This window comes from Sceloporus undulatus, chromosome 3 (genome assembly GCF_019175285.1).
Source record: "Sceloporus undulatus isolate JIND9_A2432 ecotype Alabama chromosome 3, SceUnd_v1.1, whole genome shotgun sequence".
Lineage (NCBI taxonomy): Eukaryota > Metazoa > Chordata > Lepidosauria > Squamata > Phrynosomatidae > Sceloporus > Sceloporus undulatus.
The window spans coordinates 208,789,671-208,802,391 of NC_056524.1; the positions used below are offsets into that span (position 1 = coordinate 208,789,671).

At 39.7% G+C, this 12,721-nt stretch overlaps 1 protein-coding gene across 2 annotated transcripts in view; it reads left to right on the plus strand.

Moving 5' to 3' along the window:
• The window catches only part of SH3PXD2A (SH3 and PX domains 2A), a 342,486-nt gene that overhangs the window by 142,633 nt on the left and 187,132 nt on the right, over window positions 1-12,721 (plus strand). For both annotated transcript variants that reach the window (XM_042456226.1, XM_042456227.1), the window contains exon 5: window positions 5,788-5,879. In XM_042456226.1, the coding sequence (XP_042312160.1) occupies window positions 5,788-5,879 (92 nt within the window). The remainder of the gene's footprint in view (window positions 1-5,787; window positions 5,880-12,721) is intronic.

Below are 12,721 nucleotides of genomic sequence, written 5' to 3' on the forward strand. Positions count from 1 at the left end.
CACTGGAATTTATCACCCGGGATGATTTTCAGACTTAGCAGACTTGGCATAGTTTTTTGAGTGAATTGAACTCTTCCAGGACCTCTCCATCTGAAGCAGCTTTCTTCTTTCGTTTTAGCAGCTGTATACCATTCAAAATAAAGAGCTTCTTCTTCATAGGCTTGCCATACTAGGAGCATTTAATTATTCAGTAAGATTCTCTACTGCTGTAGACAAATGAAGCCCCACTAAGTGTGTGTGCAGTGTGTCTTAAACTTAATGATGGGGTATGTTTACAATCCAGATTTGCCCAAATAATTACCTTGTTTGCCCATCCTAAGGGATCAGGAGGTATGTTGTGTTAGTCTGCCCATTCCATTTTTTATATGCTCATACCCAAGATGGCCATCTGTCAGGAGTGCTTTGACTATGTTTTCCTGCATGGTAGAGGGTTGGACTGGATGCCCCTTGTGGTCTCTTCCAATTCTATGATTCATAGTAATATATCTGTATTGTGAAGTGTTCCCCCCTCCCATTTCTTTCTCATGGTATTTAATTTTACACTATAAATGTATTTATTTGTATTTCATTTTTAACTGCTTTGGGCACTGACTTAATGAGAAAGAAGTGACATAAATTTAATAAGTAGGCAAACAAATATCCAAAGAGCCTTGTTTGGACAAACTAAAGCTCTTTAATCCAGTGTCTTCTTCCTCGTGGGAAAACCTAAGTGCTGAGCTGTAGTCACAGTCATCTTTCCTTTCACTCTGTTTTTGTTCTTGTGAAGAAAGTCAACAAGTACAAATTGGTTTTATATTTCCTAACAATAACAGTATGCCCACCATCACATATCACATAGACCAGACAGCAGATTCTTTCTGTTCTCTCATGTATTGCATTAATTGCTTCTCTTCCAACACAGCTTTTTTTCCCTTTCCTACTAATTGAAACAGTGTTCTGACACCATCAAATACGAAGGTTTCCCAATATTCTGGGTACCAAGTCCAGCAACTGTGGAATCTTTCACATGGGAGGCAAGTGTCATTAAAACGTGATTAACCCTCATGTTCTTCTCCTGTTCATGTCCTGTGCATAAAATGTAGTGGACATGTCATTAGTTAATAACGCTTGCCTCCTCTGTGTGAAAGAGCCCTGTGTATTAGTCAATACAATAAGTGATGTGAAGAGAGAGGGCTGCCTCTAATGTCACAAACTGCCACAGTCATTTGTCATAATGAATAACCATTCACACTGGACTTCATTCAGATTGTTGTTCTTATATCCCATTAAAAACAACAAAGAATCTTGTGGCCTCTTAGACTAACAAATAGCACAAACTTTTGCAGATTGTTTCCATGAAATTAGCTACTCTTTAAGGCTCTGTTCGTTTTACTGGATCTGACTAACATGTCAGTGCCTCTGACAATTGTTCTTTCCCACTGAAATTGGAGGGAAACAAGATGTCCCACTTTTTATATTGATTTCGTGAATCTGCTTTCCATGGTTAGAAGAGCTCTGCTTATGGAAGATGCGTTCCATAAATGAGGGACAAATGAGCCTTTTGTAGTTATCTAAATGAATCTTATGACTTCTGAATCATAAAATCTCTCAATGTGTGTGACTCAATAAATTGGGCTAGAGATGCAGGTGTAGGTAGAAGGCATAATGTGGAGAAAAAAGGGGGAGAAGGCCAAGAGAAGAGAAAATATGGGTTGTCCAATGACAGCTTCCACTTAGGACTCTTCCGCATGAGCCCCGTTCTTGCAGCAGTCATGCTAGTAAAAATAAAATGCCAACATACTGCTTTCAAGAGAACCATCATCGCACCTCTCTCAGTTGCACAATCAGGGCTGCTGCTCCCATTGCACTCTTTTTCTGACCTCTTGCTTAACCCCGCCTCCCTTCCTTATGCCTCCCTTCCTTATGCCTTTACGGATTTTTAAAAATAACTTTTTCGCACAATTCTGGAGCTCTGCTGCCAGATTGAAGTCTTAAAAAGTAGAAGAAAAGAAAAATAAATAAATAAATAGAAAAAATAAATAAAGGTAAACAGAGTACTTCAGGATAGTGAGGGGGTGACAGGAGGGAGGACACTATGTGGCTGGTAATTGTGCAATTACCCCAGCAGTGACACTTCAATCATTGGTTTCCCTTGTCAATGAAAATGGATTGGTCAGGGACAGGGGAGCTATGGAGGCAATATTATGTGATGATTATTCCCAAAGATGCTGATTTCCTAATGTAAAAGAGCTGTGTGCAGTAATCTTCTTAAACCGAGATCCCTGAGCCACTGTGTAACATTTGAGGGACAGTAGCAAGGACATTTCTATATTGCTTATCTGTGCACTGAAGCACTCCCTAAGCCGGTGGTTCCCAATCTATGCTCTGAGGTGCGCTTAGGGCTCCATGTGCTCTTACACCAAACCCTAACCCTCTCCTCCCCCACCCCCATAACTCTACTCCTAAACACCATTAACTCATAAGACATAGGGGAGGCTTCTTAGGGGCACTGTCATAGAAATTGATTCTTAAAAGGGCTCTGGAAGTCCAAAAGGTTGGGAATTTCTGCTCCAAGTGGTTTACAATGTGTATGCTAATTGCCCCCAACATGCTAGGTACTCATTTTAGTGACCTACAGAAGGATGCCAGGCTGAGTCGACCCTAGAGCCCTGGGATCAAACTCACAACCTTGTAACTGTGAATGGCTGCAGTATAGGCATTTAACTACTGCAGCACCAGGGCTCCCTAAAGGGTAAAGGAGGTGCCATGGGGAATATTGTTTGAGGAAGGCCACTTCCATCAGCCTAGTTGCATGTGCCTAAATTTGGATCTAGTCATTACATGGAATATATCTTAATTCCAGATAGGGAGGTACTGTAGTTTCCTGAGGAATTCAGTACTTGAATATTCTGAAATGTGCAGGCTATATTTGATACTGCAACAGTGCACACATAAGAACACGCCTGGTAATTTGATTTTACCCTTCACTGTTCTTGTATGAAAAATAGTAAAAAAAATTCTACATTTAGGGCTGTATATTTATTTAGGCACTTTGTTGCTGCCAATGGAAAACGAATTTTCTATTGCATTTCTCTTCTTGATTTTGTTCCCAGTCACCTTATCACCATGGGGGTATGGCCTATGCTTTCTGTTTGCATTGACCTCAAGCTATAAGGCAAATGCCTCAAACAAGATGCAGACCTATGACTAACAGCATCACTTTTCTTGCCCTGCGTGATTTTTTACTCTCTTTGCCTGATGAAGAATCTAGTGGTCTTGGAAAGCTAGCATGATGTATTTTGTGCCTTTTAGTTGGCTTAATAACGATATCATGACAATGTGTGATTTGATTTTGTGTTACCGTTTGATATAGTGTAGTGGTTTGAGCGTTGGACCTGAGTTTGATTCCCTGCTCGACCATGGATACCCACTGGATGGCTTCAGGTCATCACACACCCGGAAAATCCTGCGATAGGGTGCCATAAGTCAGAAACAATTTGGAGGCACAAAACAACAAATAACTACCAACCTTCAGAAACTACAATAGAATGTTTCTAACATTTTTTTTAAAAAAATGGCCATGGTGCCAGATATAGTCATGTTGACATAGCTTCATTTTGCACAGAATAATGATCAAAGCATATTGCTGAGCCCTTAACTAAGACCCCAGATGATGATGATGCGCTACAGTGCTTTTGCAACAGGGAAAACATCAATCTAAAGCAAATCAATTGGGTTGGAGGTATTGTGAAGTACAAAAGGCACTTTGCCCCATCTTCAGCTACTTTGAATTAAATGTTCAAAGTTAACTTTAAATTTGTAACAAGTAATTTCTAAGTAAATTAAAAAAGGAAATGAGGTTATAATGTCAAAGGAAGTGCTTTAATTCATAGTGGCGCAAGAACAGAAAACGTTTGATCCAAAGCAATTGTTCTTGGTTTTTTTAAAAAACAACAACCACAGAGCTCGTTCATCTTCTTTGTATTAGAAAGAGCAACCTTCTTTCTTTTATAACAGCTAATGATAGTTTTGTAAGGTGTTTGCACTGTTGTCTCACATAGTTGAAAGTGTTCAGTAAAATCTTTTGGTGTCACCTAGAGTAGACATAGGTGTTGACTTGCTAAATTCCCATTGATTCAGTTGTATATTCTAGTTGGGAGCAACAACTGGATTTAGGCTATAAAATTCTAAGGCTTCTGCTGAATTGATTCATCATTTTCCTTAGTTTTGTTTTCCACATGCTGTCGAAACGAAGATTCATAACTTGCCCTTTGGGGGTTAAAATGAGTGGAAAAATACACAGAATACAACTTCATCACTTCATCACTTAAACCCATAGCTTGGAAAATTTACTTTTTGGATTATAGTTAACTGTAGCTCTGCTGACTAGTGAATTTTGGGAGATACAGTCCAATAAAGTAACTTTCCCAAGAACTGCCCAAGCCCAAGCACAATTCACCATTTCTGGATCTTTTGCTGACAGATACCATTTCATTTCTCACACTGGCTGTGCATGAGTAGGAACCCAAATAGTAGTTTCTAGTTGATGTTAATGGTGTGGTAGGCACAACATGACCAAGTACAGCTGGAGAAGCCAACATATGACCTTCTAGATATAAGAATTCAGTTACTGTTTTCCCTCACCATAGGCTGTGATAGGTACGACTGATGAGATACAGTGGCAGACCACAAGAGCACATTCACACCTCAGTTTTAGTGCTGTGGTTCTGCTTTAACTGTCGCGGCTGTATCCTGTGGAATCTTGGACTTTGTAGTTTGATAAGGCACTCATAGGGATGCAGTGGCTGAGCAGTTAAGACACTGACTCTGATATCTGCAAGACTGGCAGATTGACAGCTTGATACCCAAGTGCCATGTGACGAAGTGAGCTCCCGTCACTAGTCCCAGCTTCTGCCCACCTAGCAGTTTCAAAGCGTGTAAAAGTGCAAATAGATACATAAGTACTACTTCAGTGGGAAGATAACAGTGTTCCATGCAGTCATGCTGGCGACATGATCACAGAGTTGTCTTTGGCAACCCTGATTCCCTTGGCTTAGTAACAAAGAGGAGCACTGCCCCTGACAATCAGACATGATTTGATACCCTTGTCAAAGGGGAAACCTTTATCTTTTAAAGCACTAGAACCCTCTGACAGAGAAGCCTAAACACACCTCCCTAAACTGTTGGATGAGATCATTGTGTCTCATCCAACATCTAGCCTAAATCTGCATAGTGTGAATGGACCCTAACAGTAAGCACCAACATTTCTGCAGTAAAATGATTTGCAGTGCCAGTAATGGAAACTACACATGTCTCTACCCCAAGCAGCTCACTCCTTCACGTGAGGATATATGTTTCCCACAGCCTTGTCAGGTTTGCAGAAAGAAGCCTAGCTCTGGTTTAGAATTATCCTTAACCCTAAGAAACATTTATCTTAGGAGGCGATGCATACCTCTCCAGATGATTTTGGACTTTAGCTCCTATCATCATTCACCATAGATTTTGCTGGTTAGGTTTGATGAAAATTGTTATCCAACAACATCTGGAGAGTCACAGGATGCTGCCACCTAAACCAGACAAACACCTAAACAAGTGGTACCTTAGATATAGCAGAAACTAAGTTGTGTCTTTATTTAAGGTTTTGGTCACTGCTATTTTTAAGTTCTTTCTCCTTCCCTCTTTACTAGAATCTTTGAATTAACTGGAACAACAACAAAAGTGCTGATGGTGTGGTGAGAGTCTTTTTGTTCTTGTCACTTTTCCTATATAATTTTGTCTCTGTAGTGATTTTCTTTTCTTATATAACAGGCATTGGTGAAGCTTCCCCCGCACATTTCACAGTGTGATGAAGTCTTTCGATTCTTTGAATCCAGACCAGAAGACCTAAATCCTCCAAAAGAGTGAGTTCCAGTGTTTTCCATTGCTATTCTACTGCAATTTTGCTAGTGTGGTAGAAAACTAAAGGTCATTATATTTTATTGTATCTACATTATAGGAGTACAGTTACTTTATTTTAAGCTTTTACACCTCAGAGAAATGAGTCTTTAATTTGGCAGTATGGCATCTGTTTAATCACAGGTCAGAGAGAAAAATTTTCACTTTGTTGGTTTGTTGGATTGTGTTCTTCCAAGGAATTATTAAAGCCATCAAAGTATTAGCTTTATCAGCTGAGGGAAATCCTGCCAGTTAAATATCAACTTTTAATTATCTTCCACCATCCCAGAAGTACTCAAGCTCAAAGGCAATTTGCAAGACTTTGATTATTACCTGAGTCAGGTACAATTTCCAAAGAGCACATGTTATAGAAGGAAGCAGAAAGCAAAACCAGTCACAGTGAAAGAGCAGATCATATTTGAGAGAGCTGAAATCTAACTTATGCCCTTCTGAAACCCAGTTAATAATGATATTGTATGCATTGCTTATAGACACTATCTCTTGGCTGTTAGTTGTAGTTTAGCATGAGGCCTCACAGCTAATATTAATGTGGCCTCATGCACATCTTCTCAGCCAGACACTTCCCTTTTGTCTGCCTCTTAGCTATGGAAATGGGTAGAATGAATGTGTTCCCTTTTCATAGCATTTTCTTTGTCTCTAAACTAAGACCAGTCTCAGCTTCCAGTTCCTTTGTCCTCACAGATAACCTATATTTATTTTCTCCTATCTCCTATCCCATCAATAGGCGAAATCAAATCAACCCATAGTTTTAATGTTGCTAGGAGGTTGTTGCAAACATCTCTCTATTTCCGAGGTGAGACTCGTGTGCACCCCCCCCCCCCAGATGATATCAGATGAACTCCCAGCAGCCTTGGCCAGCATAGCCAATGGTGAGGAGTTCTGGGAGTCAGAGTCCTGCAACATCTGTAGGACTGTGCTTTGCCCACCCCTAGTCTAATAGAAAGGCCATGTGGTTCCCATCTGTATTAAAAATGCTTGCTGGTTGCCATAGAACAGCTATCAAGAGATGTAGGGAGAAACAATATATTATGGATGGCCAGATGAATTCTGTGTTTATGTTAAAGCAGCAACGGGACATTCTGAATCTGATCAGAACAGTGGAGCTAGAGGAGAAATGTATAACTACTCTTTCTTGTGATTTTTCTCTCTATCTAAATCTGTCCCACTTCACTTTGTGTCACAAAAACACAACCAGGTTTTAATTTTCAGTATATAATTTTCCTCATTTTAGACAGCATTTAAATTGGAAAAATCCACTTCTAGCATCCTGTAGCTACTTTCAAGTAAACAAGGAAATTTTTGAAAACACACTCACATAACTGCCATGTAGTCTGAATGTGGAAGGGCTTAAAAAGAAAACAGAACATCCCCACCATCTCAGAACCAGTCCTTTCTAAGCCTACTCCCTCCCTGATCATTAAAAGCAAGCCTGGCATCAGCACATAGCATCCTTGAGCAACTGCCAGTGATGTAACACCCTGAACTTGTAAGAGTTGCTTTTTTTAAATTGCAGCACCCAGAATCACCCAGGCAACATGGTCATTGGCCCAGGTTCCCATATCTTTCCACTTGGAGTCACCATTTGAAAAGTCCTGCAGTGTCCCAATGTGAGAAAATTAAGATGGCAACTTCAAGCCTCCTAGCATTGAGTGTAACACTGTTGATGCCTGTCATTACTGGGAAGCTTTCTTTGCCCTCCAAACTAGAGGTAACGTTGAGGGTCAAAATGGTTACTTTGTCCCCCGCCCCTCACTCTTTCTCAGTCTCTCTCTCTCTCTCTCTCTCTCTTGTTGAGTAATTACGACAGTGGGCAGATATATTTCAGCAACTACTTATGATGCTAAATTGCTCTTAACTTTCTCACAGCAATGCTCCTTTGTGTTTGTAAAATTGCTTTGTAATCTGGTGAGAGGCATGTCAGATTGATTTAGTTCGAAATATACTTTGAGGTAACACTTTTTGAACTAGAATAAAGTCTAACATGAATAAGAGTGTACGATATACCAGGGACAGAAAGGAATAGAAGCTTTTTCATGCCTGAAATCATGTTTGAGATGTGATTTATCAACTCTGCTCATTCCCTATTGATCCTCATACACATCCTCCAAAAGGTACCAGTAACAATAGTACAAGTAATATTAATTCCCTCTTAAATACTAGATGGTGTGTAAGGGTAGATGGACTGCTACTCTGCCTCTTTGAATTGCCCTTATGGTATTTAAGCCACTGTGGTTAGCAAAGTTCTGTTATTTAAATTGTTTCAACTGATTTTAAATTATCTTAAGTATTAAATGGTTTAATATGCTTTTACTCTATTAAAATTACTCCTACTGTTTTAAAATGTTCTAAATTGATTCTGTTGTATGTCAGCCTCAGATCTGTGGTTATAGGGCATGATATAAATATTATATTAAATTAATAAATATAAAATACTTGAGAAGGTTTTACATACAATCTAATAGGTTTGATTCAGGTTTTTCATTTTAAGGTGGGTACTTTTTCACATTTTTGTAAATGTACTTGTCTTTTTATTTAAAAATGTTTTGTATAGATGATTACAAAGATGTAGAAGGCTAACAGCTGCCTCCACAATCAAACAGAAAAACTTTTTTAAAAAGTTAAATGTGGTTTTTAACAGCAAATGGTGCTAATCTTCTATCAGCCTCCCTAATGTCTGTAAAATTTATTTGTGTTTGATCTAGAAGACAATAACGTGCTTGTATGATTAAATGCCAGAGGAATAAGTGTTGGGGAGGAACAAAACGAGTTATAGAAATTAGAGTGATAAAAGTTACAGACGACAATACAAGTTAGAGGAATAAAAGTTGGTTAACAGACCTATTCAGGGGTGGAATTTTTTCCTTCTTAATTTACAATTAATGTAACTTAATTCACATTTCTTGTTGAGAATTCTAAAGATGTTTCCAAATAATCGAGTAAGCATCCTGTTTTTTCAGAAAGATGAAGTGAGGTAGAGAGATTGGAAAGGAATTACCAAAACCTCTAAAAAAGAGCACAGCCAAACTTTGGCTGTGAAATCAAAATCTATTCACTTCTTCTTCTAGCCATTAAACACAATCTTTAAATCAGGAACAGAATTTTTAAATTAAAAAAACCCTTTATTATCTCATTTTTATTGATGGTGTAAATGCCATTACACAAACAGTTGCATTTTCTGAGAGACTGAGCACAAATGGTGTCATGTTCAGGAATGCATAATCTGTATAACAACCTGTAAACAATTGCATGAGTGACTGCCCTGTTTAGAAAGTCCTGCAACTATATAACTATTGTAACTTTCAACATTGCATTTCCTCAGGGTCAATAAAAATAATTTAAAGTGAGGAAATGAGATTCATAGGAGCACATATTTCTTTTGTTCTTTATAACTATATTAGGATTGGAAATTATATGACCCTCCAGGTGTTGTGGGACTGCAGCTCTCCACAGCCCTAGCAAGCAGAGCCTATGGTGAAGAATACTAGGAGTTGCAGTCCAGCAACATCTGCAGGGCTGCATGATTCTAACCCTTAAACTTCAGGGAGTATAAGAGAAACTAGTGAATACTTTTTGGCATAATTGAGGGTTTTGTTTTTTCTTTGACAATATCAAATTGCAAGGCTAGCAAGAGAGGTCAGTGCTGGTAGAGGAAGCAAACAAGGCAACGTATACCCCACTTGTCTTGGGTGAAAAGGTCACAATGTTATTGTTATAGCTGTATAATGTTGACTTGGCATGAGCCACAAATCCAGTGAGTGAATGAACCAAATGCCCTTCGATATGCCCTGCTCTCTGACCCACCTTAAAGGGGGAAATCATGGAGTAAAAGCCAAGGCCACCACTCTGCCACTGTGTGGTTTTCTTAGTACCAGGGAGTGAAGCAGGACCTTGGATCTGAGCTGGGCATGACCCTGTATACCCACACCCACAAAGTCCCTTAAGGGAAATTTCAGTGGGCTATGAAGAACATGAAAATCCCCTCCCCCAAATTGGATATTGCCCATACCACTAGAATAAAAGGCCTAAATGCAATGTGGAGCAGTAAAGCACTCAGTATATACTTCCTGGGTGGATGTAACTGAAGTCAATGGCTTCAGTATCCATCATCTGAGAATCTCCAAATCCCTCTGTCACTGAATGGTTATCTGCTAACAAACCTATAAAAAGGTGCAGACGTTCCAAGAAAGAAGAACACAGAAAAAAGGGGAAATGGTTGCTTCTTGTCTTTTGTGCTCGCTGCAGCCCACAGTGTCTCTGTGGGCCCCAGCTTACCTTTCTCTTTCTTAATATAATTGCAATGATCCTCTGTATATGTCTGGAACAGCTTGTGCAGCTATGAACCAAAGCAAATAAATATGGAAATAAATAAATATGGAATTGCCAAAAATGCATGTACAGTATCTGAATAAAGAGCAGCAGCCTGCTTTGGGAAATTATGGAAAAATTGCACACAAATCCATAAAGTAATACTTAACTTAGGTACTTTATAATAAAAGATAAATACAGTGGGACCTTGTTATCCACTGGGGTTTGGTTCCAGGAGCCCCCATGGATAACAAAATCCGTGGATGTTCAAATCCCATTAAATATAATGGCAGAGTAAAAAGGTGTCTCTTATATAAAATGGAAAATCAAGAGTTTGCTATTTAGAATTTTTTTTTGGAATATTTTAAATATTTTGGAATATTTTCAAGCCTTGAATCCATGGATAAAAAATCTGTGGATAAGGAGGGCCAACTGTATAACCATACCTGGTACATACCAAGTGCAGTAGGCTATATTTCAGAGGAAGGAACTAGTGAAACCATCTCTGAGTATTCCTTGGCCAGGAACACCCTATGAACCTCATGGGGTTACCCTAAATTGACAGGTGACTTGAAAACACATGCACACTGATATACATATGTATCTACTTTTTTTATAAAGCTACTTCTAAAAACTTACTTTGTTCTTGTTGATCTTTCGTGCTTATTAATCTAGTACATTGTTTTATATCTTTAGCCTTGTTCCCACTGTGGTTTAAACTGGATCAAGATTTTAAATGATCCGGTTCAAACCGCCATGATTCCTACTCAGTTCAAATCACTGAAGTGATTCAAAAAGGGAGGCCATGGTTTTTACCCATTTTAACCCATTTAACCCACATTGAAAAGATGCTGGTAAAATGGAGTGTTTTTTGAGCTGAATCGATTTATTTGGGAAATAAATCAATTCAGCCCAGTAGGAAACACACGGATTCGAATCCGCACCCCGGCGAGGTGGGAACCATTGAGTTGAATTCAAATTCGCCTGGCTATGACAGCTGGGGGCAGCTGCAAGGGCCCTGGCCTTGTCCCCTGTCACCGGCCTTGCCTCTTCTTACCTGGGCCACCAGCTTTTCCTTGGCCTTCTGCATCCTCCGTTGGCTTTCCTTTGGGCTTCTTCCACTTAGCGACCTCCTTCCCAAGCTTCCCTGCTCAGCGACCGTCTTTCTTCATTCAGGGCCTCACCACAGCCAGGGAAGCCAGGAAAGAGTTCACAGGAAGGTCTCAGAGAAGCCGGGGAAGCCCTGTGACCTTCCTGCAACCTCTTTCCCAGCTTCCCCGGCTGCAAGGAGGCTGGGAACAGAGAAAGAAAGCCACTGAGTGGGGAAGCATGGGAAGTAGGTCACAGAGCGGAAGAAGCCCACAAGGAAGCTGAAGGAGGACGCAGTAGGCTGAGGAGAAGCTGGCGACCCAGGTAAGAATAGGCAAGGGAGGCTGGTGACAGGGGACATGGCTGGAGCTTCCCACTACCTTTGCACCACTGCTCTTGTTCTGATGCAAATATAGTGGGAACCATGCTTATTACTGAATTGATTTCTGGATTCGGTCAGAACCGGTTCTGCAATAAGTGGGAACAAGGCCTTTGAAAACTTGAAAGGTTTTGCCATGGTATGTAACTGAATTTATGCTGACAATTCTAACAGATAATCTCCTTTTACCTCTGTCTTAAGTGACGAACAACATACACTAGCAGCTCTTTTATGAATAGTGATTTTAGGGTACATGATTTTAAATGTAACTCCAATACACTCACTATGTTAAATCATTTCCAGACTTTTTAATTGCCCTGTTTACTAGGACAAGAACCATAATTTGATTCTAGTCTCCAGTTTTTCTTTGCAGGGTAAATACAATCTATGGTTTGTTAATTCAGATCAAGGAAGGAATTGTGTGGCTCTTATTTATTGCCCTCCAGTATCTCCTAGTCTCCTCAACCAAATATATTTCCACATCAGACTTATTTTTTGTCACTATTCTTTCTGGTGGCAAAACTGCAATGTCAGCAGAAAGCTGCCTTCACAGCAGTATCCTTGATCTAGTTTCCATAGTGCCCCCTTTTTTCTGGGGGGTTGTAGGAATAAGATGGAGGATATGGGCAGTGGAGAGAGGGGCAGATGGAGGGTTTGTGGATGAGGGAGATGCAGCAGCAGTGCCTGTGGGTCCTGAAAATGGCCCTATCAGCTTGTTCCAATGTCTGGTTTCAATGTAATAGTAAATATGGTTTGTATTAAATCACAGAGACAAGAAGGAAGAGATTGCTGATTTCAGGTACTTAGGCTCCTACACACAGATAAAGTAGGCTGTATTTAAACACTGAGTGTTATTCAAGGAAAGATTGGACAGTCCTTCTTTTCTGAATTTTCATTTCTCTTAAAATAAGTGAGTGCCTTTTAGAGCCTTTAAAGAGTAATCCTAATCAAAAGATAAAACTCCACAAGCAAATGACAGATATTTGAAGTTGAAGACTTTCACAGCTGGCATCC